The sequence below is a fragment of the Aptenodytes patagonicus genome, chromosome 12 (genome assembly GCF_965638725.1).
Source record: "Aptenodytes patagonicus chromosome 12, bAptPat1.pri.cur, whole genome shotgun sequence".
Classification (NCBI taxonomy): domain Eukaryota; kingdom Metazoa; phylum Chordata; class Aves; order Sphenisciformes; family Spheniscidae; genus Aptenodytes; species Aptenodytes patagonicus.
In genome coordinates, this window is record NC_134960.1 from 6,741,414 (window position 1) to 6,768,790 (window position 27,377).

Consider the following 27,377-nt stretch of genomic DNA (forward strand, 5'->3'; position numbering starts at 1 on the left):
TAAAGAACAGAGAAAAGTAAACCGAATTAAACTGCTGGCCTCAGAAGTAGAATTCACACACATTTTGATCAGTAAGATATAAAATAATATTGTTTTCCTTTTATGATGATAGAAATTCATTATGCATTAGAAGAAAAATATTCCAGCTATTCAGAGCAGCCTGCAGGAGGATTCAGAAGACCAATAATGAGCTCTTATGTGCTGCTGTGTGACTGAAGCTCGACTCCAACACCATGACTTTGTTGCTTCTAGAGCATCATGCAGAACACTATTTACATACCAAGCACAGGCCAAATTACTGGATCTTAGCTGCATATATACAACATAAAACTTACATGTATTTTTTGTCTGGAGATAACGAGAAAGCTTTGAATCTCAGAATACAAGGGAAAGATGTCCTTGGTAATGCTCAAGGCTACCAAAATGTACCAATTCATTAAAACCAAATCACCAGGTAGAAAAACACTTAAAAGCATCTCTTAAAGAGCAAATATCCCACAACAACTCAAGAATGGAAGTGGAATGGAAAGAAACTGAAAACCTCTAAGTGTCAAGAAAACGGCATACAAGGAGGAGGAAGTTGTTACGTTTTAAGCACCAATGCAGAATACCCAGCAAGTATGAATCTTCAGGCACAAGCCAAGAACACGCTGCGCTGGAGAGACCAAAGATAGATGATAGCACAGTGGCTGACTGATGTCAGAGGAGGTATGAAGGTTGGAAAGACTGCATTTCCGTTTCCTACACTGTTTCAGAAACCAGCAGCCAATGTTGCACGTCTGTTGTGCAGAATGCTGCAGCTGTACCTGGTTCGTTTTACTTAAGTTTTTTGTGTCTACCCACCGCTCGGTCCTTAAATCTGCACCCCCCCTTTACAATCTTAATAGCTCCACTGCTGATATGCCCAAACTGCCCATCTTCAAGATCATAACCTTTTGTTTAATCTCCACTGTCATAACAGTGTCAGCACCCACCTTCACGCCTTCTGGTATCATAGTCTAAAATAAAGTGGCTGTTATTAGGACTGAAAACATTAACAAATGTGTCTGTAAATTACAACGCACATATTACATGAAATGAAGCAAAGGAGCACAAAGAAAGAATAGTTTCCAAACAAAGCAACTTTACTAGCTTACTTGCATGGTAAAATGCGAACAACATCGTTCTGCTTGTAACTCTCAATGCAGACAGCACAGTGATCAAAGTCTGGGTCTGTTTCCTAAAATGAATAGAATGAAAATTCAAGTCAAGAGTTGAGGCTATGACAAATGTAAAAGTAGTTGTGACTAGTACATGAACTGCATTGTGCCGAGTGGCTGTTACTAAGAAGATACAAAACCAATGACCGGGTTATTATATTCCAACATGTCTTGAGAAAGAAAAGTATCTCATACATACAAAACTCTCCCCTCATTTGGAGCTGGTAAATGATCATTTGAAACATAGGCTAAGGCCTGAGATGATTCTAATATTCAGTTGAATCACTATAAAATATAGCGGTGATTTTCCTAGAGGCTTTACTTCAGCTTGGAGCTAAAACTCGTATTTTATTCAGGGTCTTTTTTGGCAGGATAAGAATCCTAGAATTACCTTTTATAACCAGACCTAGCAATTTTTACTTATTTCAGAGTAGTCCTTTATTTTTGTCTGCTGCTTACTTGCAGCATTATCATCATTCTTATCCAGATGTGAAGATGAGGATCACTGACTGACTCTTCTCTTATTCTCTGCTTTCCTGAAGTTATGATTTTATTTATTTTTTTAAAAAATGATAATTTAAAATTTCTAATGAAAAAGGGCTGACTTCATTTGGATGTAGATATGGCAGCAGCATGTATTTAAAATGCTTGGGCCTGTAACACAAAATAGACTGTGCCTTCTCTTAGTTCAAGTTCATTATTCTTTTCAATGCCAGCAAGCTACTAGCAAGAGACCGAGACAGGAACCACAGCAAGACAATAGCCACTCCCTGGTCAGCACCAGTCAGTGCTGCATGCAGAGAATCCCGATGGGCTGCTCTGATGAAGGACAGGTTTTCTTCTACCCTCTGTTCACCTGCGTGTGCATCTCATGCTGTCTGTACTGCAACCTACACGTCACTTGCCAGTTTTGAATTTATGATGTCAAGATGACAGCATCTTTTCTTTTAATATGGAAAAGTTACCATTATCCATATGTACTCCCATACCCACAGAAAAGATTTAGTGTAGTAGGCTGCCTTGAAATAAAACTACACAGGGAGGGAGGAAGAAGCAGAAAGACATTTTTTCTGCCTTCTCTCTGGAAGCAAATTTTTCCATTACTTCCCAATCTTCCATTGCTGATAGTGTTGATAAGAAAGATAAAAAGAATCACACTAAAAAGGCCCAAGGAAATAATCTTCTCAAAAAAAAAATCAAATCATAGCCAGAATTCCCTCGCCTTTTGCAAATTAAAGAGCAAAAATTAAGCAAGATTAAGTGACTATTTTTTCCTTTCAGAATCAAAGACAAAGCAGTACTGCTCATAAAAGTGGAAAAAGTTTAGGACTTAACGCACCATATATTTTAGTTTGTATACTGGCAAGAAATATTCTTGGCGTAACATTTACTATCTTTAATGAAATACCTGTTTATACTCCCCCTCAGATTACTGGATATTCATATTTTACATAAGAGATTGTCCTTTATTTCCTGTCTTTTAAGTTTATTTTTACTTTACACAACTTACATATGGAATGATTCTAAGCTTACAGAATTCCATGTAAACAATGCTAGCCCTATGTACTCCTACCAGCAACCCCCCCCAGCGAGCTAGCACACAAAACCACTCTCAGTCACAGTTGCCAGATGGAGCACGAGTAGTATTTAAGCAAGAAAAACTTCTTTGAAGTGTACAGACTTACACAATACATTGATACTAAAAGTTACACAAAATACTTTGCCACAGGACAAAGTAAGCCTCCAACAAGGAAGACAAGGTCATAAATCAGAAGCAGGAAAAACTGAGATTGTTTCCCCTGGCAAAAATTAAACATGATGCTCAAGTTTACTGTGTTGAAATCTTATTATACCTTATCACCCTTCTTTACTGTCCTGGTTGTCAATTTACCGATGGCTTTCTTAGCAGCATCTCCAAGACGACGCTAATAAAGTGACAAAGAAAACACAAATTAACCCTGATAATCAAGCTTCATTACTGTCCTTTATAATGACTTATTTGGGCTCAATACATTGCAATACACACTATGGCAGTAGGCCAACACATAAGACAAAAAGCATACACAGCAAAGCACACAGAGATCTGTCAGGAAGAAAAAAAACCCCAACAGTTGAGCCCACAAATGCACTCGATAAGCATGGGCATAAACCTCATGGACTGTATAAAAGTCCACAAAAGTGATCCAACATTTGTGTGACAAAACTAATCAAACCCAGCCCACAGGATAAAAGCTGAAGCAACATGCCCTCCCGATGATTTCCGTTACATTCTGTTCATATTGCTTTTTATTCAATGTGCTGTAATATACACCTTGTTCTCTTCTTAAGCTTGAATTATTTTTTTTTTTCCTCGCCTGAGCAGGCTGATCTTATTCTGAGACATAAGAGATCCTCTCATTGTAACCTAGTTTCTCTCTTGCTATTACCTCAAACTACCAGGACCTCACAAAGAAAAAAATTATGGGTCACAAAATCTAAATAAGCCAGTACAGACTTAAATAAAGCTGAAATGAATACTGGTTTGAAGATGAACCTCAATCTGAATGCAGACGCCAAGCTATTTTTTTGTTGTTTATGCTGTTTTTATGACCACCACTGTTGGACAGAAGGAGCCATTTCTGCAATTCAAGTGCTGATTCCTACTGCAATGCCCAGTTCCCAGCCAACAAAGAATGGCTGTTTGCCAGCTCGTCCATGGGATCCCAGAGACGGGGCACCGAGTGGAACAAAGCTCATGTCTTCTTGTTTCAGGAACCTGAGACATCAGATTTGGTTTACATTGACTGGAAAAAGGGAAGTTCATGTATTTCATCCTTCACCTCCAGCTTGTACTAAGTACTCTGCCTTTGAAAGAGATGGGATGTTTCTGAGAATGAAAGGTGAAACTACACCTATCAAAACCTCCCATATAGCTTGAAACAAATGTGCTTTTTTTGTGCTCACCTTCTATTCAGTTGAAAATCAAATCCTTCATAAGGTGTACCCTCCTGTATCATACATTTTCTCTGCATACAAACTGAAACTAAGAAGGCTGCTTTTATTTGAGAAACACAAAGACCTCAGAAGTCCACCACAACCAACTGTATCACTGTTATTCTAGAACTACATAAGCACATTTTTTTTTGTGGTTTCCACAGAAGAACAGCTCTTATTTTGTATTTTTTTTAGTGTGGATTTGAAAAAAATAAATCAGATACTCAGTCCCAGCTACTGCAGTATACCCACATTGGAAATGCAGCATCAGAAACAGAGCTGGGATGGAGAAATTATATGCTTCCTGAAGCCAGAATCTCACCCTAACTTCAACATGTGAGAAATCGGTCAATTTAAGCAGATCTAAATTACATGTCCTGGAACAAGCATATTGGCCTGAGTATTAACGACACAGAACACACTGGCACACTGCTGGAGCAGATAATCATTGCATAACCAGAAGTGTGAATACTAAAAGAGGAACAAGGCTGAAAAGGCATTTAACTTAAATGCTCAACACTACCAAGTAAGTAATTGTGGGTAGTATTTATATATAGTTGTACTGCATATGATTGTATTTGCACTACAAGAAATCTTAAAGAAAGATTATATTCCTATTGGAAGCATAATATTTCAGCAAAACTCTTCCAAAATGTATACATGTTCTCTTATGTAAATAAATTCGCTAAACAATAACTTTCACCTCTTCCATTTAAGAGATCCATCTCTTCATTTTCTAATTTTAATAAATACTTTTTTATGCTAACATTGGAAATGCTCAGGATTTGCTATTTTGATAAGTTAGGGCATAGGCATACAGCATATGCTTGCTTTTAAAACCCAGAACTGTCTTGATGGAAAAGGCCACCACCACATGCAACAGTTTCATACCTCTGGCGGAAGTGTGCAAGAGTAATGATGTGAAATACCAGTATCTATTTGCACTATCTACAAAACATAGCACGTTTTTGATGATTTTTTAAGTGTGCCTTGACATAACTTAAAAACAAAATCATAGGCTAAAACAAGTTATTTCATCACTAACAGTACAGCCTTCTCTCAGTGAAAGCTCTCAAAGCTCTTTAAAAATAACCTGTAGCTGTCGCCACCTTCTTATTAAAGTTTAATAACCTCAGCTTTTTAAACCACATAAAATTTTCATCAAGTTTCTCCTGACCTTCGTAAAAATCTAAAGAAAGAAAAAAGGTCAAAAGAGCCCTTTCCCCATGGAGCAACTGTTTTGAAACACGGACATTTGGAAGAAGACTAGAACCATGTAGGGGATGCAGAAGGCACAATTTAGTATTCCACAGACATTCATTGAGTAACAGTTATATTTAAACTTTCACCATCCCAAGGGACCACACTAAGTACCAGTTACAGCGTGGTCATTTAAGAATGACATCCTTAGGAAAATCTACAGGATGCCCATGGGACCTGCAGCATCAGACACTATTTACAGAAACTAAAAAGGAAATCCTTTGTCACAACTGAGGCTTTATAAGTTTGCATTTGTTTGGGGTTTGACAAAACACCAAAGCACTGCCTCACAGTGAGCTCCTGTGTATTAGCTGTAATTCAGGGGGGAAGGGGGGGCAGTGACTAGAGGTCAGCAGCATTGTAAGTTAGCCTTGACAGAGAGATACAAAGGCAAAGAGAGCACAGCGGATTTCCTGAGGTTTACTGACCCTTCTCAGTAAAAGCCAAGGCACACTATGGAGGCAGTGGGTCATTAAGTCCACACTAGTAAAACATTTACTTCTAAAGTTTAATCCATATTTGAGTTGATGACTTGATTTAGTCAAGATCTCTGAGTATGGTGATACTTAATTCAGTTCTTAAACAAATTAAGAGTTGAAAAAGAAGGTAAGAAAGGCATATTGGACAAAATTTTACTTAAAATATATGACCAGGGGAATCAGGCAGTCCTACCAGGCGTAATCTTGAATAAAGTTGAATGTTCGTGCAGGTCACTAAGCACCTCTGTACCTTAGTTTTCTTACTCTAACATTCATGTGAGATTATAGTTTGGAAATACCTTTATACAACTTCTGAATTACCTTAACTATTACTAAAGCTATCTTTAATAACATGGATAGAATTCATAACATCAGCTCGGTGTTCCCCTACGCTACACAAGTTCATTCACAATTTAACTTTACTCCCCATTCCCAATGTACATACAGTACGTATTATGCAGCCAACATAGATTCTATCTTCCTCTTGGACTTATACTCATTAAAACCCAAATATTTTGCCTCAATTCTATTCCTTCCTGTCATGTAATATGATCTTGTACTGGTGCTGCTCAGGATGAAAACCCTTTGCTATATAAAAATCCTTGTCCAGGAACATGCTCTGCCTTGGAACAAAGAGATTCTGAACACTAGTTTGATGGACATTCCTTAGAAATGATTTGCTCTTTATTGACTACTGTATACAGAAGTTATCACCTCCAGAACTTACAGAAGAAAGGAGTCCCCTTACCTGATTCCTGTCACGTGCACTTGTGTACCTGATCTTCTGGATGAAGTAAAATATTAACCATGCTGAAGAAATTATCATCAAAACAATGAATGATATTGACACAAAGACTAGAGAGCCCCGACTGAAGTTTTTTGGAGGAACACGGGACCCCACTGCTATTGCCATCAGGACAGAGATATTCTTTTCCAAATAATTCAGGATCTCCTTAACCTTTGATTCTGTAATCATGACAGCAACAATGTCTCCAGTTCCTATAAAAAGAGAAAAACATTTAATTTACATTTAAAATTAACATGGCATGCTGCTCACAAGATTTTCCAAATGCAAAGCCATTTGACAACTTAGAGATGTATGTAATGTAAGCCATCTATGGCACAAGGAACACACTACTGGGCAGTGTGGGCAACTCATGGCTTGTCCTTCAAACCCAGATTTTCAAATTAGGGCATTAACATGCAAACTGTCTGTGGCTCCACACATAGTAACAGATCTCTACCAGTGGTTACACAGTACTTCCCACATTATAATTACTGTGTGCAGTCTGAACTAGCTTTAAAAGGTACATTTATTCCAGATTTGAAGCTGTTAATACCTAAACAGGTAACTCTCAGAAAAGCATTTAGAACATGAGTTCAGTGATATTGCTGGAATGGTCTTGGTATACACAGTGCTGCATACAAGTTGCTCTGGAGAGTTATGCAAGTTGCCCTGCGTGGTTACAAGGCTTTCATATGCCACCACAGTTGTCACGGACCTGTAAATCACAATTGCAGCGCAGAAGCAGCAAAGCCAAACTTCTACCTGCATCACTTCAGACAGAAGTGAAAGTAAAGTGAGTAAGTCTGGCTGCAAAGCAGAAGAGAAATTAAAAAAAAAAACCCAACAAAACTTGGCAGAAGTTTGAGTGCTGGTTTTATCACCCATACAAAGACACACTTGATAAGATCGCGAAGAGGCTGCCAGCTTCATCAGCTCCATTTTGAATGCATAACCCATCTGGTTTTCATAGTGTCCTGCCTCTAGACTACCTCCTGTCCCAAATGGAAAATTCTTGGCACAAAAATAGTAAGAGAATTAAACCACAAGACTGCTGAAAAAGAATGAAATCACCTGCAGAGCAGAGAGAGCACCCATGTTTTAGAAGCAGAAGCCCCATAAAAAAAGAGGATCTTGAACTCAGGGCAATTCTGATCTAAGTTCAAAGAAAGCAAACTTTATAGGCAAGCCAAAGCCACAAAGAAAAAAGCCTTTGAGCCATTCTTATTCATCCAGATCTATTTGCTTCCTATACTAAAACCCCTTTCAAGACCTATTTTCAAAATGCTTACAAAGTCTGCTCATCTGTTTGCTCCATCTGCTTGCTCCAATTCACATTCCCTCAGAGAGGAACTGTATAATGCAAGTGACTTCAGCACCAAAATTCTGGATTTAGAGTGGATTTAAGTTACAGAGAACCTAGTGTGACAGTGAAGAGAGAACATGAGGTACTATTTTAACACAAGGAATTTGTTCAAAGTCTTCTAATCAAAATCTGATTTTTAAGAAGTTATTGTATCCACAAAATGATGTAGAAGACCCAAAAGAGCAGCATCTTTGAAACACAGGGCACAGTAGGTCAGGGTGACAGACCCAGATAGCTACAGAATTTTCCAAAATGGGGGCTTTAATAGAGTTGTGTAACAGTCTTAAAAGTTATCTCATTACTTTTTCCATTCACCATGCCAAATAGTAACTTTTACAGTCATTACCCTCAGTTTTCAGAGCAAGTTCCCTAACATCGGTGTTGTGGATTGTGCTGACAGAACTACTCAGAAGAATCAAAGCTGATAATCTCAGAAATTAAGATTTGCACAATAATTTAAAAAATATTCCACAGCTCCAGAATTGTTTTCCCCAAGAAATTTCAACTTTTCTTTATCTGAAATTGAAGTGGTAAAGACATTCATGCCTTGTCCTAGTAACATGCGTCTAAGTAGGAAAAGAATGTTCAGTGTTTCCTTCTGAAGGAGTATTTTTGAAACAAGTGTCACAGTAACTCAAAAGCTTTCAATAGCAACCAAAGCCCAATACAATTTATGGATACAACTTATTTAATCACTAGTATATCACAGATTCACACAAGGTCCACTTTAGTCCAACTCTCCAGAGACACTTCAGTTCGAGACATACTGAGTTTGGTTTCATGCAAACTAACCAAGATACTTAATAGGCAGCAAAGCTCAGAAACAGGATAAAAATCCACCACTGACTTCATTTTCAGAGGAAATCTACTTGGATTCCTATTTGTCCAGTTGGTAAGAGAGTCCCTGCCCAGACTTGCAGCGCTTAATTACAGGACAAGAGCCACCTTTCCTGCAAGATTCTGTATGTAGATGCAGCACGTGCTCCTGCAACCCCAAAAGCCTGCAGCTCAGATGGTGCAAGATCAATCAAGAGCAGATAATTTATACTGCTTGATATTTTCCCCAGGCTTCACTTCTGTTCTTCCTATCTAGTTCGGATAGCGAAGAAGGGTGGGGAAGGGTGCGGGGGGACTGTATTCCCCCACACCCATGTTCTGCTAACCTTCCCCAGTAGGTATTTGTTTGCACTGAGGAATTATGTAATGTAGCATTCTGGCATGATTTATGGTTATCTACAAAGCAAAGCTGACTAAGATCCTCCGATACTAGTCTAGTTCTGTCCGAATCAAAAGCTGAAGCCTCTACCTATTCCCTGCTGCCCAGGGAATGTGACAAAGCTGACAATCTGTCATGCATTTTATATAAAGCCCAGCACAAAGGGAACCTCTGGCATCACTGTAAAGTGATTTGCATTCCAAATGACTCAACTGGGAACAGCCAAAGTGCTACTGCTGCTTCTGACCCTGAGAGAGCCAAGGAGAACTGCAGAAAAGAAAAATAAATTGTGCCTGTTTAACATACTGAAGCTTAGTGGAAACTGGGACTTGGTTCATCTGTATTTTTGTCAGGGGCATCACCCTAAATAATTTTAGCAAGAGCTCCCTGTTTGAGAACAATTGGGGGCAGCAGGAGACACTGACTCATTTATTTTAAGCTCCTTGAAACCTTGCATTTCTGAAACTTAAGCAGAAAAAAAAATCCTCAGGTGAACACAGAAAGATTAACAGTGTTTGTAAATGTCAGAATATGGTCTTACTACATAATCTTATGAAAAGCAATACTCTCCTCAGCCAAGAACACAGTGTCCAGAGAAAAGAAGCTGGAATGCTAACTAAAGCCAATGAACTACACACTCAACCACAGATGACAAGCTAGGACAGACGATAGGCATAAGATAAATATTGATGCCTGTAAATATAAATCATTTAATTGCTATCATCCAAGCCCAGACAGATCTTTCTAGCTTGCAATTTTACCATGTGCATGTTTAATTAGGATAGTTATACAACTCTATGTATGAAAAGGGATGAAGTTGCAATTAATCATTAAATCTGTGTAATATTACTTTGGGAAAGGAGAACAGAGAAGGACTTAAAAGCTGAGAAGACACTAAAAACAAGAAGACGGGAAAAACAGCAACATCCAGAAGTTTCCTGTAGAGCTCCTAAGGAAACTGCTTTGCTGTCTCACTAATCTATCCATATCTCCTAGCAATTCTAAAAGAGCACATTTAGAAAGTCAATAGAAAGTCATCTCAAAGAAAAATTACTAGTCTCATCAGAAGCAAATAATTGTTTCCTTTTGTGTTTGTTTTGTTGATTCTTGACTACTAAATGTTTGTCTGAAGCTCAAAATATAGACAACTATGGCCAGGACGCCAAGCTAAAGACAGGCATCGTTCAAAGAGCAGGCTTCAGACACCTTCCATCCATCTACCGTCCCTTGGAAGATGCAGGGAATGGCAGCCTGGCAAAATGCAACTGCCAAACAGCTCATTTTTTTTTCCTGGGCTTGTGAACAGCCCAAGGAGCTGTTTGGTCAACACTCGGGAAGAAGGACAGGTGAGACAATTCCTCCTGGGCATCTGAGCAACCTGGCACCGAACTGCTGCTACTGCTGCAATGCTTCAACCACCTTCTCGCAGATGGGGAGGGCAAAACGTGAGATCCCATCTCAAGCATGGCAAATGCTGGACCACCTGTAAGAGGCACTGAACTATTTTGATTTGGTGTAACAAGGTTTGCAGAGAACTGAGAATCAAGTCAGATACTTATAACAAAGGTTAGCACTTTTCTCATGGCTGATATTTTCAGCTAAAGTCCTTGTAATTTCCTGCGTCTTTGATAGTGCCTGCTGATGCTGCAGACACAGCATGAAGCAGATGAGTGCAGTCTATCTCACGCTTGCGAAAGAATATAATTCTCTCTTTAAATAGCATACAGTATTTAATTGTAACTGAATTCTTTCATTACTTCAGTCTGAAAAACCTAAACTCCACACACATTTATGTGAATAATTCTGCTGGTGGAAATTTCAGAGTACTTCCTTAAAAAGAAGCAAACAAAATCCCCACCTTCCTAACAAAGGTAAAGAATGGTGCAGACAGACACTTGTAGGCTGGATTCAGGGCATGATTCAGACATTGAAATGCCACTGCCTACTTGACTGCAACAATCGGAACATCATAGTGATAATGTAATTGGAAATAAAACTGCCCATCTTCACAAACCACACTTCCCTATTTTCTATTAAAATCCCATGACTGTATGCTAAGCATTTCTTAACACGTTATATCAGAAATAAAAATACAGCAACACACACTATTCAGTACCCAGGAAAAGGATCAGTCCTATTACTGTGAGTGACAGATTTCTTGGAATAAGATTAAGTAACAGTGAAACCAGTCCAACAGAATTTGGGATCCCACAAAACGTCAACAAAGAAAACAGGAAAGCACAAATGAAGTGCTATGGTTATATATGAAGTTTTGAGAGACCAATCGCGAGTTTCATGGAAACACCAGAAGACATCTGAGCTGCAAGGGAGCAGAGGCAGAAGCAAGAATTACCCCTGCAAGGTAAGGGATTTAGCCACAGAGGATATAATCCATGGAACCCACAAGGTGAGGTGAGGGAGGGGAAAAGGCATACTGAGCTGCATGCAAAGCTGCACTGCTAGAAACGGTGGGCTTGAGGAGCACAGCTTTTAAATACAAATTCCATAGTACTTAACAACATTGGGGAAAAATACACAAATTACTCAGACACCTTAAAATTTTAGTCTGATACAAACCAGAGAAATTCGTTGTGAAGAACAAGTCCTACATTCTAAAACAGGTTTTTGGAAAAGCAGACACCAAGAGGAAGAGCCTTGGCATAGCTTCAGAGTGATTAAAACAGGTCTAGCTGCACATATTTTTATTTTGATCTAATCAGAAAGTAAACAAGAGCACATCCAAGCTGTCAACACACAAGTGCAATCTCAAGAGTAAAATACGTTGTTTGAGATGTCCCAAATCAAATACTTCTGAAAACAGAAAAAACCCGTAATATTTCTCAGTTATTTAGTTCTAAGCAAGGCAAGAATTTAATGCCAAGAATACACATCAATTTTAAAATGAGACTGGATAGCATTTTAAAACATTTTTCTTCCTGTTGCCTTTATAACACTGAAAACGTTGAATTCTTGTCTGTATGTAAACATTTACTTTAGGATGCCTATTTTATGTAGTGTCAGACACTAGAACAGATGTTATAACACTACAGTGAGAAAATTGTAAAGGACAGCAGTACATGAAACTGTTACCTAGAAGTTAGGCTTTCACAGGATGCATCAGTTAAACACAACCAGTGGAACAACTAGCTATCCCAAAACATTGAGCAGATGTTTGCAGAAATCACAAGTGTCTGCTACACAAACCTATGCAAAACAACCTGGGGAAGAAAAAAAAAAAAAAAAATCTTCTGAGGCTAAAACTTGAATTCTGACTGCCCACTTAAGAGGACAAGGAAGTAGATATTAAAGTGAGGACCAGGCTTCTATGAATTGCAACTGAAATACAGTTAAGTTATGTCTGAAGAACGCTCAAAACTCTTCTTTGATTGCAGCAAAAAGAGCTTCCACAGATTTTACTCTGCCAGGCTAAGAAACGGCACTGCACTACACCCTCTAAACATGCCTACATACACTTTAGTATTTTGAAATGTACCACGCATTGCTGTACTGGTAATAGACATGTGATGGATGTTCACAAAGTTCTGCTCCTTTAAGAAAAACAGGCATATGATTGAGGCATATGATTAGAAAACCAGAAACAGCAAGAGCAGCTTTCCAAAGATGGGTGTGACACAATTAACGTCAAAACAAATATTAAAGCCTAATCAGATTCTTGTTGCACTAGCCTGTAGCGCATTAAATTATTAAATCCATAGGTGATAAATAATAATCTTCTAAGCAGGAATGATCTTTCCAATGCCCGCCCTCCTTCATTAAACAAGAAACGATGCTTCAGAATAATGTTCTCGCCATATTTTACATCAGCTTTTTAACCTACTATAACCAAGAGTTCCTAAAAGGAGAGCTAAATAGCAAAATCAGTTGATGAAACTGTTGGGCCATATTTAGATTACAACTGCTGACACATTATTTCATAACCCAATTGCTCTATTCTGACACTCACGGAGACATTTCTTAAGGAAAGATCTGCGTAAGATCAAAACAGGAGTCACAGCTAAATCCTCCTGCTTCATTCACAAGTCCCAATCATGCTGATACACGTGAGATGGTGGAGCTATGACCCTGCATTTGCTCAAGCTTGACAAGGGCCAGCTGTCTCTGCTACACCCAGCATACCCCACTCAAGAAAACTGACACAGTCTCTCAAAGATACAATGCAGTATTAGTATGTAGAAGAGAGGTATTAGACTTCAGCTTCACTGCAGATCATTTCCTCTCCACTAATCTCACCCAGAGAGCTCCTTTTTATCTTCTATCGTAAGTCATATGACACTAAGCACTGTTAGAAGAATTAAGATCCTTTCATTAAGCTACAAGATGTACCGACCTCTTCTCTAAGCCTCCCACAAGTTCCTGAATCTCTGCCCCGTCTTGCTTTTTGAAAGCAAAAATACACTACTTCAATGCTTCTGATGGGCACCGGGAGGACAGATTCATGGCTGGGCTGAGAAGAGGGGAGCACCAAAAGGGAGAATTTATACATCTCTGGAACCAGAGCTGTAGCAGAGTTCACTCAAAATGGTAAGGACACTGGGTTCGGGGGTTTGTTTGTTTTTTTCCCCCCTCACTTTTGACTGCCTTGACCATTCTACTTATATTGCTTATTCCCTTTCTGTAGAAGGACTTTTATCTTCTGGGAATTATAGTTATGTATATTTTTTAATGCATGTGACCTTTTGGGTTCTTTACACTAGGGAAAAACCAGCCTAGATAAGGGAAAAGCAGACAGATGTTGCAATGATTTTACAGACATTTCACACAACGTTTTTCTCTTTTAGCGATGCTTCTTCGCTTCTACTTGCATTACAATTTTTTTGAAAAGGAAACGGACATTCCACTTAAATAATGCGGGAATAATAAAAAAAAAACTTTGTACAAAGGAATTTATCATTTTATCATCCCCTTTCCACAATCTGTGCACAGTTTTCTTTATTTCATACATAGTTTTACAAGGCATTTAACTATGTATTACGGTGAGTAAAATGCATTTGCAGTCCTATTTAATGAATAGTTTTACTGTTAAGGTATTAGTATGCTAACAAAGTACACCAAATTTTATATTCAAACCTTGAACAAACGCAAATTAATAAAAAGCAGACGGTTCACTTAAGTTTTGACTAGGGAAATGGTGTAATCCTAACATGACACATTACCGATAAAAGGTTCCTCATGTCACAATTTCACATATTTCCGAAATAAGTGTCAAAAGATATTTCTGCTTATTTGAAAACAACCTTTCTCCACGTATACTTCTGAACAATGTCCAAAACCTGTTACCTTAGATCTGGATTCAACACCCAATCATTGATTACAGTGTCACATTCTTGATTAATCAATAATGTTAATGTAATGTGACCTTATTGGTCCATTCATCAATTTAAGACACACTTGGATTTTGGTAACTACAAGTCTCTGTAATCTTGCATTCTGTAATGTGACCGGGTGCTGGTAGGTGGCTCCCATTTCGATATTTCTGGATAGCAGTTTGTATTCCCACTAATGGAAGTTGGAGCTAAAAAAACCCAGGGATTTCTCATGAGGGTAGCCTGTGATGCTCACGTTATTTTCTTCTACCTACAGACACGACAACTTCCATACAGATTCATCAATCTGGACAGTCATTCCAAACAAATTCAGCAAAACCCAAAAGAGAAGTGGCAAGAGAGCCTTACTCAAGGACACTACAAAATATTTTTAGAGCTTCATAGAGAGCATATTTGTAGATTAATATCATAAATTTGATCCCACCAAATCCATAGATTTTGGGAATTACTCTGCTGCTGGAGCTCAGACTTTGGATAAGAAAAAGAATGTAATTACTTACAGTCACTAACAGTCCCGTGGGCCTTTTCACAGTCACAGAACTAATTACCCTTTCAGCTGGCTAAGGAAAAACGAGCCTAACTGCTGTTATTTCAGTTGTGGATGAGGCATATACCATGCAGAACCACTGGTAAGAAGTTCTGCAAGGCACTGAGGCTACGTTAGCTTTGTAAAGGGGTTTCCCTGGCTTATCTTGAAGAGACAAGTGCTTCCTTATGGTCCAGAATCTGTGCTTCGAACACATTCCTCTCCACATCCTGTTAAATGTCAGACACCTCCATCTACTGTATGACAGATTTTCCTGATGGATACACCTCCAAGAAATGCAGTGGGAAACAGGATTAACTATAATGTTGTTGACACTTGTTCCTCATTTTCCATTAGCAAATATAAACAATACAAAATTATCAAAGATATGTAAACTATGGTTAGACTATTGATTGTTTTGCCTTTTTTAAAGCTGCAACTTTAATGACTCACCTCTCCTTCCTTTTCACTAATATTTCAGGGTAAATTAGTAATAATAAATTATAAACAACAATATTGTAATATACAATAAAATTAGTTTTGAGCTGTAGACTAAAAGTAGATCTCAGTAATCCAGGGAAAGTTTTTCAGTGGATTTGGTATAGAGCTGAAATATTCGTCAGCCCACATTTGTGCAAGATAATCTGCCACGCACCCTGCCATAGCTTTCACACATCAGTTCAGCTTACAGTTACATAAAGAGACATTTGTGAGAAAAAGGCAAGCAGCAGAGGAAGAGATGTGCTGCACGCAGCGAGAGTGCCACAACAGAGGAGAGTGGCCTTTCGACTGCCGATCTCTGCAGTCTACTCTACCCACTCCGAATTAGGGCAAGAACATGGAATAGCCATTAGATGGCAACAACTCCAAATTACTTCCTGTCCCTCCTGTCTCTGGCCCAGTGACCTAAAATAATCCACATAAAATGCATTCAGTTTTGTCACAGTTCAAAGCAAGTACAGACCTTGCTTCCTCTGCTAGTGTGCTTTTTAAGCAAACGGAGGGCCATCAGAAATCCTCCCCTTGAAAGGAAGCTGTTTCAGGGAGCCACTGCTGGGCAGCCCTCCCACGGTACTACGGCAGGGAAATGTCATCTTCTGCGCACATCACGGAACACCTTCTTGCAGAGAACGAATGCATCGTTTCTTTAGAAGTGCAGTGAAGACTGATCCTGATCAAGATGTCTGCAGCTTGTCCTAAAGACTTCAGAAGATTTACCTGTATCAGGTAAATCCTCTGAAAAAGGTATTATATTAGAATTGTTTAAACCCTTCAGGAAATTTCTTCAGCACTGATGAACAGTAGTTATTGGAATCCAGCAGCTTCATTTTGACACTCTTCTATATTTGTTTGTATTTTTCTATTTATATTTGTTTCATAAATTCTGAGTATGAAATTTTAACTTTAGAGGCTTCTTTGGCTTATATTCTTTTCTATAAATCCAAATAAAAGTCTAGATTTTAATACATAAGTTCAATATAAAATTTAACTATTTTGTACTTGACAGGACTGTCTGCACCACACACAAACAAAAAAAAATAATTGAAATGCTATTTTACCTGCACGTCCTTCCTATTCCCATAACTGATTATAAAGGAGACAGCTACTACATATTTTCTCTACCACATAGACTCTTTTTTACATTAAACAATATTTGTTCTGCTTCAACAGAAGTAGCAAGCAAAACCACTCATAACAGTGCCTTCCTGCCAGTGATATCATAGTCTAACATAACCTATGCTGGGAAGGACGTCCTTCACTTAGGTTGATAAAGGACATCTACAAGAATGTGTAAAATAAGTTTATTTTACATGCACACAGTAATACATACAAGGATATACACAGAGAAAAGAATATGTTGCAAATAACATTAACAGAAATATATATATATATTTAAAAAGTTCACCAACTCCTTAGGGTCAATACCTACTTTAAAACTCAACTTGAAGTCGAAGGGGGAGAGACTTAGTGGACTATCACACAAGAAAAAGGAAATTCTGATATTAGCAATAGAAACTGACCATTTGACATGGTGATGAAAGACCGATTCAAGAGTGACAGTTGTTATCTAGCCACCAGAAGGAATTTGCATTCTGCTAAGTAATATGTTGAGTACGAACAAATTTCCATAAGATTAAAATTTTCAAATGTGTGTTCAAGCATAAAATAACTTGGATAAAATATTAATCCCATAGGTGAGAACTGCTTACTGAGCTCTTTTCATAGGGAAACGCCTCTCTGCAGGTGGGCAACATACATAAATCTATATAATATTTTACTTATTTTTAGCACAGACATTACCTAAGCTGGTGATTGGAATTCATGCAAATATCAAAGTAGGAAAGCGTGCAGTTCACACAGTGTGCATTATCAGCAGTTGCTGCTTTCCTCTCTGCTTCACCAGGAAGACAGAATATTCCTAAGGTTTGGTATGCAGCAGTATAAAAATTATGTTACAGTGATAAAATAACACAAGGTCTATTTTCAGTTGTCTGCGGAAAGAAAATGTAGAGCCATGAACCTGGTCATCATAACACAGTTGCAAAATTGTCTTGTGAAGAATGCATTTTTAAAAGAATAGAGGAATACTGCAGAGCCCTAGACATCATATGGAAGTAAGACCAACTCGGTGGCTCACCTTCATTTTCACTTTATATCAACTCTATTTAACACATATTTAACTGAATCAGCAGCAGAACAGCTATCAAATATACAGGGTCAACTCCTCCTCACCTTTAGGGATAGAAAATAGTAAAAAGAGATGAGATGTAGTGCACCGGAATATCTAAGTAGCAGATGATGTGGTTGTTCACCATCTAAAAAGCATACAAGCAGTGATATGGTTGAAAAGGCAGAAAAAAGACGACCAGAGAGTGCCTTGAACGTGTGCAAGACTGCTTTACGTACAACATTTGTTTGAATAGGCTTGTCACGTGAGCATAGGTTCATGAACCTACATCCCACTTGGAATGATTCTCAAAGGGAATGCTGGATCCCAAACCCTCGCTGTGCTGAGGCTAACACCAAAGGACTAGTCTACATCTCAGTTACACACACTTGCAGTGCTTATATCAAGCAAACAGGAAGTTATTTATAGGAAGCTCTGCAAAGCGCAGATTGCTAAGGAGATCCCTTCCATGACCATAATGCAATCAAAACAAAAGCTGTGGAGCAACTTTCCTCTTCATTACAGCACAGTGCTAAGGTGGTACTTGAGTTCTAGATAATTACTTTTAGTCTGTTGCATAGTTTGAACACTTCAAGTCCAATATTAATTTTGAGATAGTGCCTACAGCCCAAATCAGTGACAGATTCCAGCATACCAGGGACTGAGCACATGCAGCTAAAAACCAGTATCTCAAATACTCAAAGAAAAAAAATATACATCATCTCCATTAATTACTTTTTTTTTTTTTTAAAGCTTGCCATAAATATTTGGAAGTCAACATGCTGAAGACAGTATTAGCTTTTTTCCAAATATCAAGTATCCAAACAGTTGCCTGGCTAGCTTACAAGACATGATTTTACCCATAGCGGCTCTCACATTTTGTAACTTGAGACATTATTTCAACCTACCAGGACCACTGGACCTATTGCTATAGTTTCAAAGGCAACACACTGGTCTTCAGAGCTGAAACACTGAGTGAACTAGGATTTCCTAATAAAAGACAAACACCATCCCACTGCTATGAAAGCACCTGCCAAATCTAACAGCATTATGAGAAAGAAGGCATTAAAGTTATAACAAACCCATTATATGATTTAACATGTAATAGTAATGTAATAACAAACAATACATTTGACAATGTATTGTTATTGGTACTTTTTTCTGCCACAGGAAGGTATTCCAGGCCACAAGAGGAGTCACAAATCATTGCCAAACAGAGACTGCAGACCTTACAATCTTACAGGTATTTCAAAGAAAGACCTGAGCTGAAGGTTTAGGAGAGTACTACATCAGCAGAGAGAGAAATGGCAAAAAACCACAAAAGGAAGGTGGTAAAAAGCGTTTCACTAGAATATGGGACTTTTTGCCTGCAGATTGCTTGCAAAAATGTCTAAGGAAGGTACCTAAGATAAAAATGGATTGTCAACAGGCTTTGAAGTGCTACACAGAGGTCAAAATCTCCCTGGAAAATTCCTGTGGTATACAGAATTGGGAAGGTCAAAGCCCACTAAACCAGAAGCAGCCACAAGACATTTCCCTTGTAAAAAAAGAGAGAAAGAAGCAACCATAGCACTTTTTTAGTAAAAGAATTCAATTCTAATTGTGTGACAGTATGCAGAGCAATAATTAGGAAATTCCAGTTTCCAAGCAACCCCCTATGCTTAAAGAAAAAGGACTGAAAATATTCTAGGGGGAAAAAAAAAAAAAGATCAGCTAGCAGTACAGCCATCAAATATAGAAATATACCTTTTCTGATTAAGCTAAATTCAAAATTGAGAAAACCTTCAGGAAAACCAAAAAATGTAGTTATCAAAATTGCGAAAATAATTTTTAACCAAGGAAAATGTTTATGTATGAGGCTCCCACCGGCTAAAGTAACTCACTAGTAACAGTGAAATTTTACACATAGATAGCCCTAAAAAAGTAGAAATTTGTAGAAATCCAGATTTTCAGCATTATTCTAGACCAGCAATAGACTAATTCTAGACAACTTAGAGGCGACTGCTCTCTGAATCACTAAGTTTTTTTGATTCCTGTGTGGCACTCAAAGACACATCGTAGAAAAAAACCCTCTGTAAACTGTCATTAAGAAAAAGCATGCAAGCTCAGATGTAACTGTTAACATTTGAAAGTCCCCACCATAACAGTCAGTTGAAGACATGCTACTATAAAAATTCTTCAGGTACAGATGCTATGTAAAATTCTAGACCCTCCATTATATGTTAGCTTTTCTTCTTCAGAAAGGTTTGAAACGGATTGCTCCTAAGATCTTACAGATATTTCCTCACTCCAAAACACCCATACCCCACTGCAGAGGAAAGCGTTCCTCATTGGCTAAAACGTACGCTAAAGGAAAACAGCTTTTCAGAATTATTGGCTTGTTTCGCTATATTGCATACATGTAAACAGCATTAGAGAACAGCCTATTTCAAATAGCATCATCTGTGCACTGCCAAGAGCTCTTTAGCAATAGTTTATATGGCAAAAGAGTACTCGGGCAAAAAAGAATTATAGTGAAAGAGATTCAGTTTTATTTACCTTGATGAGTCATCGTGACAGGTTCTTCACTGGATATATTGTTGTAAATGACCACAGCTGTGGCATTATGTGAAGCTGCTCTCAGTATTTTCTCTCTAAATGTACAGTTTCCTCGCTGCAGTAAAGCAATCCACTGCTTGGTGTTTGGTGGAACTTGGAAACGTGTTCGAGGGTCACAGCCCAGGCGATCTGCAACTGAAATGGGAAATACATTTACACAGATGGCAAGTTGTTCAAACAGGCAAAAAAGAAAAAGCCTAACTCCAAGTTTTGCTGAATTACTTAACTATTATGCACTGGAAAGCCACTATCCTCTTGTTAATAAAGCCTAAAGCTAACTGCATTCTTATGAAAGTCTTTAAAAAAAAAAACGTCTCGCGCATTGAAAGCTGTGACTATATACCCGAGAATTAGGCTCACTAACACAAGCTATTTTTAACTCTAGTGCAGCTAGAACAATGAATTTACATTTGAATCAATACCTGCCTACAGGCTGAAAAACATTAGAATATGGTTCATATGCTACAGGCATTTATGAAACAGCTGTTTAGCAGTCATTCTGGGGAGTATAACTTTTTTTTCTTTCTAATGCAGCCACAAATATCACTGCAGTGGGAAGTCTAATTAAACAAAGGAGATTGTGAAAACAAGATTTCAGAGTTATCTGCCATGTGCAGGCTACTGTGAAAAAAGGACGCTATTAAAGCTGATCTTGTAAAACCCCAGCAGCCAACATCAGCTTTTTATGCATGCACATTTTGTCTGCAAGGAAGTGCATTCAAATTCAGAGAGAAACAAATGGTTTTGCAAACACGATGCACTCAAGTTGTCAGCTAAACAGGTATTAATGGTATAAAGGAAGAGTAACAGAAACGGCAAACGCCAGATGTCTGAATTCAACAGTATGCAAAGCTCTTCTTTTGTCCCTTCTGATGCTGTAATATATCCTGGAACAACCGAAAGCCACATAGAGCTATGTACAATAGGTACAAAATGCAACGCAGAAGATAACTCCACAGTACAGCAGCTGAAACTGATGAAAGACTTTTCTGTTTACTCAACTGGAAACACGCAGTTTAGTCTGATGCTCTGGTCATATCATTAAAGGATTTTAGAAATTTAGAGCCAACAGTAACTTATAATACAAATATATTTACCCTTTCAAACGCCAAGAGTGTAACAATCTTTGGCTACTAAAAATGGTTGGGATAAACAGTGATTTTTCAAGACATATGCAAATAAATTTATTTGCATAATAGCTCTGAAAACATTACAAATCCTACAGCAATTCAAATGAAGTGTCCCATAAAATTTTCCTTTTAAAGAAGTGAGTTCTTCAGCACAGACTATGGGATTTCAGCAAAAGGTCTACCACAAAAAATATCCAGTTTAACATATCAGCTGGAAACAAAAGATCTTTTAAGCATTCTCAGCTTAACGTAGCTCAGGTTAAAACCTATAACAAAACAAAGGAGATTCAAACAGCTAAAGGATCTTTTCTGAAACAAGGAAGAAAATCTTTTGCTTGCCTGAAGAAAACTAGTGCAGATGAATCTATATTGTGGCAGCCGTACAGGAAGTCGTTGCATCTCTTAATTTGGACAAGAAGTGCCTCTCCCTGTTCCCCTGGAAGGAGGGTGGGGAGCCAGATATAAGCACATCCTTTCCACAATTGTTTTTCAAGGCTGTATTAGACATTTCAGACACGGAGGGCTATTTGCTGTACTTTTGTATTTGTGCTTTTGTTTTATACAGGGATCAGGGAAAATCTGAAATATAGATGCTTGAAGCTGATTTTTATGGAGTATTTTCTTCCATCGCCCTGACACTGTTACTCGAATCCCTTTGGAAATTGCTAGCTAGCACTGATCCACACATGTTGATTTGGAGCACTGGTGACGGCCATCATGAAGAGCAATGATCATAGGAGCGCACTTGCATATTGACTGCACTTTTGTAGCTTGTTTTTGTAGTCTTAAATTTAAGAGAACAGTACATTTTTTAAAGGAGTTACAGTCCTTTTTGAAAATGTGATAGAACCATAACAGCACATGTGCAAGCAATCTTGATGTCCTCTGTTAAGATAAAAGCAGTTTACTGTTTAATGCACACTTCCCCCTTGTTCAGAACATTTCCACTTAAAAATGTGGGAGGGGGAAAGCACCAGCAGAGTGTGATTGGGAGTTTCTCAAGCCTTGAAAGCTAAAAATCCCATCCTTCTCCAGTGAAATCATATTCAAGAATCTCAGGTGTGATACATCCTTTGGAAAATACCGTTCAATAAATGGCCACAATTCCACAGAATCTCCTCAAACTGCCAAAATTAACTCTGAAAGTAGACACTATGGCCAACATAAATTTACTCAAAATATACGGCATGGATGAAGAGCAGTAATCGTATGGATTATGTATCATGCTCAAAACTAAAATAGCAAGTGAAAACAAAAATGGCTACAAAAATAGGGTAATGGGCTATTAGAATGAAAAATCATAAAAGCAATAAAAGGCACCTTGAAAAGGGAGGCAGCATTCTCAAAAGTCTGCTATATAATTCAGTTTTATAAAAATTTACGTAGGCACCTTTAAATTTGTACAGCTTGAAATTTTTAGCTTAAAAAACGACAGAGAAAGTAGTAAGAGATAACAGAAACCGCATCTGTGGGAAAAGTAGTACAAAATTTTCTACCACAGTAGAGATCAAAGTCTCTCTGAGCTGTGGACAGAGCTATGAAATGTTACTGGATAGAGCAACAGGATTAGGAAACAAGATATTAAGAGATAATAGCTTTCCAGATATAGACCAACAAACATCACTCAAATGCATACAGCATGTTATTCCTGACGAGGTGGATTCAGTATGTCCTGATGAAAATTTAACAGCTGACAATATTATGTTAGCACTATTTAAGTAATACAAAAACATTAAAGAAAATCTGGTTGTTTTAGATAAACCTGAACTGAACAACTGCAAGTCACTTGAGATTTAGTAAAAAGTCACAACCCACTTTTCTTTACATTAGTATCCTATTTACACCACACAAATGTTAAGTAATCTTTTAACTTTTAACTAAATAAAATTCAGGAACAATAGTGGAAAGTCTGAGTTTTTCTGCTCGTTTTTTCAATAGACTTAATACACTCTGAAAAAGAGTGAAATTCTTATAATCGCGGTCACCCTTCTAGCATAGCGAGCTGGCTAAAATAAAACATCTGCGATACACCTAACGTGCCAGGCACATCAGTTGGCATTGTAAGGGACATAGATAAATGAACAGTGTCAGCAAGAACCGTCATCGATAGCTCTCCATTATCATGCCATCTATGCTCCGTTGTCCAAAGTCCAATTAGGATCTAAAAGACTAGAGCTTGCAAGTATTAGCTGGATGATGTCCATGCCAGAATGAAAAGGAACTTCACATTAAATTAAAGTTATTCTAAAACAAATCACTTGCACATAGAAAGATATGATCAGAAGTCACTCATGTAATGTCACAATTTCAGAAGATATAAGCATACAGAAAGCCATCTGTTTCCCTATAGGCGTGCTACTCTTCCAGCTTATTTGAAATGTAAGTTATTTACTCTGCCTTTCCTCTCTCCATGTCTACCTATGTACCATGAATGTGTTGGCAAAAAAACAGTTTTCTGTTAGAAGTGGCAGCCTGCTGGGTTAAAGAGCTATGTTGTAAATATCTCCCTTCCTACCGTAAGCCCCAACACCACAGAAGAGCCTCTTTACAGAAGGTGTGATTTAAGTATCTACAGTTGGGCTGCACAGTTGTTCTCAACTTTAGGACAGCTTCAGTTTCCTCTTGCAGAGCACACAGGACTGCTCAACTTGCACATGTAACTGTTTCTCCTTAAGCATTTTTTTAAATTCAAGAGCCCTTCCTGCCAAAGGACTGATGTCTGTGACAGCATTTTAGGGATTCATGTGAAAGAAATAGTTAATAAAGCAATAGATCCAGCCAGGCTTTCTCAACTACTGAAGAAGTATTAGCAAGCATACATTAGAACAGCAACAGTACTTTCCTCCTCATCTTTTCCAAGTGCTCAACCAGGTCCTTTAGCCTTCCCCCTCTAAGAGGGATAGCCATTTTGTGGTAGCAAAAATGAAATTAATAGGTCAGCTGTCAGAGGCTTTGCCAGAAGTAAGTACACACCTGCCTGAATGCAGACTGTCTCCTACTTCTGAACCATGACTGGGTTTGCTTTCTCTCATATACCAGGTGTTTATGTTGCTCTTGCATTGCTTAGAATGTAGCTGTGACATCCCACTTTAGCCAAGGTTGCTGCACTGACTGTTATCAGACTTTGTCCCCTTTTCACAGAAGCAGGCCAGTGCCACGATCCCACACCCTGGGCATTAACTATGTTATTCCATGGGTTTTTTCTTTTTTTTTTTTTAAAAAAAAAAAGATCAGATATCTTGATATTGATTGCATCTCAGCTGATACTCTACTCTCTGAGGCCAGCACCAGTTGCCTGAGCTGGTCTGTCTCTGCTACACATACAGAAATAATTTTAAAGTCTGACCTTCAATCACTGTAATACAATAGGTGGAAAGACACCACCAAAATTTTGAGGGGCAGCACATCAAGAGATTGGTTGGGAAAGAAAACAGCACATGAGAAGATGCAGTTCCATGCAGCCTGTGCCCCAAAGCATTCCCTCCCTCCAGCAGGCACTGCCCAGGAAGGTGCTATGTAGCACACCTGACTGGCAAAACAGCCAGCCTTGTGCAACACAGTAATTATAATCCTGTGATAAAGTTTCCAGAAAAGGAATTCAGCTGGGAAATTTACAGAAGCAACACAGCAGCATTGATTCTTGCTTATTGCAAGGAAGGGTACTAGTTATTTGCTGTCCCATTAGGGTTTAATACATGTAATACATATCTTTTCTTTCAATGTATTACTACTTGTGTTATTATCAATATAGTCCTTATTCAAGCCAGTTATAATCTCCACTTTTTAAAAGTTGTGTCAACAAATTATGTACAGCAATATTTTATTTTCAAGAGCTATTTCAGGTAATTGCTGTGACTAAAGCTGGCTTTAACACTAAAAGAAACTCTTTGAACAAGAGGTAATCTTGTTTCAGGGAAGAAGTTAAACAAAGGAAAAATCACTGAAGCTTAAGAGAGTCCTGTAATAGTTCAGATTTAATCTTGTTAGCTCAGTAAGTACACTACGATTATGGCTATATAACCTCCACTTTTGTTGTCAATTAATGACTACAAATTAAGCTGGATACTGAGACCAACGGTAAAGGACAGATGCACGCACAAGATTTTTCTTCCACTACTCTATATTTATTGATGCATTTGCTTGTTGCATTGTCCTAAAGCTTATTATTTTGGATTCTGGGCAAGAAAGGAACACAAAATTCTGTCTGAATGTTACCTAAAGCTCTGCAGTTACCAGGAAACTGCCGTTTTAAGCCTTCTGCAGCTAAAACTTGTTCACACAACATGTGTGAAGTGTCAGATGCTACAAAATGCTATAGTTACAGCACCATGCACAAGATATACCTCCATTCCTAACATTGTGCCAATATTGTTTCTTCCCCACTTCCACCTTTTTCTAACATGTTTTTCCTCAAATTCTCAGTCTCCTTGCCCAGCCACAACCCTACTACCCCTTCAGCAGAGATCTCCTCTTTCTATGAGTTCTTTCTCCAATGCAGCTTTCATACATCCGTCACCTCCCCACAAGCCCTTTGGACTCCAGTCCCTTTCCATCCCCTCACCCCCTCGTTCCTGACCTACTGGCTCAGTGAGCCTTAATATTTTCAAGTTTAGCTTTGAGTCTGCTGCTATTTCACCTCCTATCAGTCCCATCTCCAGTCCTAACCACCCTGCCTGCTTCCCAGCCAAGGTGCATAAAACCTCGCCTCCCGGCAAGGTCTGACCATCTGCGAGGGGGCTTTGAGAGCACACAGGGCTGACATTTCCAGTCCTCAATTATGTATCCAAACCCAGGAATGACATGCAATAACTCAGACTCAATAGTTACAGAAGAATCCTGTTCACCATGGAGAACATTTTTGAGGGAACTAAGCCACAAAGCGCTGCAGTTTCTACCAACAATCATTAAAGTGAGTTTTCAATGGCTTCTAGCTTGGTTTGTCATAGCAAGAGGAATGTGCCTGACACCTAAAGGTCAGCACCACAATTGGAGTCAGGCACCTAATACCAAAGATGCTCAAAAGCAGAGGACACTAGAGTGGCACAGGGCTGAACACTTACATGGTACATGTACAGACACTGCCACAGGTACCTGCTGTGAGATGTTTGGGCTGAAGTGGCTGGTTCTACAAAGTCACAAATAACAGAGTAAGGGACTGAATGAGAAGTGCTCAGTAACCTCCCCGAAGAGATCATATAAACCTGAACTAAACTATCAGAAAAGCTGCATTAGGCTGTGAAGATGCATTTCACCATTATCCTTCCATGCAGAACGAGAGGAGCATTTTTTAATAATCTGCAAGCATTCATATCCAGAAGCTGTTTAAAATGCTCTTCTAATAAGAAATTATTTAAGTCATGACAAAAGATTAACAAGTTAGAGGAAGTAAGAAAAGGAACTAGAAGTGGAAGAACAGAAGAGAAATTTATAATAGAGAAACTCTGCTGCTATCAGGCATTTAAGGCACTTGGAAAGATATGCGTACACAGGTGCTGTATTTACACCCCATGGCCAACTGTGAGCGACAGCTCCCTGGAGCTACACTTTCACAAGTCACATTCACAAGCGGTCATGCTAATTACTGCCATATCACTTCCAGGGGAACATGGCTTTTGAAAGCCAGTATCAATTTCATACAAGGGTCTATAAAAAGACCAGGGAAAGAGTTTTAATACATGTATTAACATGACAAGGTTGAATTCGATTAAAGAAATTCTGCTAAAGAAACAGGAGAAGTAATTGAATATATCATTATGCACCGAGATTTAAAGGATGGGTAATCACATGGGACTGGCAACTTCAAAAAGTAGTATATAAGATATTGGGCATATTC

At 38.4% G+C, this 27,377-nt stretch overlaps 1 protein-coding gene across 3 annotated transcripts in view; it reads right to left on the minus strand.

The window, feature by feature from the left end:
* The window catches only part of RNF130 (ring finger protein 130), a 56,016-nt gene that overhangs the window by 25,143 nt on the left and 3,496 nt on the right, over positions 1–27,377 (minus strand). For all 3 annotated transcript variants that reach the window (XM_076350149.1, XM_076350148.1, XM_076350150.1), the window contains exons 2-5: positions 20,355–20,549; positions 6,660–6,910; positions 3,053–3,124; positions 1,137–1,219 (exon numbers count right to left, since the gene is read on the minus strand). In XM_076350149.1, coding sequence (XP_076206264.1) covers positions 1,137–1,219; positions 3,053–3,124; positions 6,660–6,910; positions 20,355–20,549 — 601 coding nt within the window. The remainder of the gene's footprint in view (positions 1–1,136; positions 1,220–3,052; positions 3,125–6,659; positions 6,911–20,354; positions 20,550–27,377) is intronic.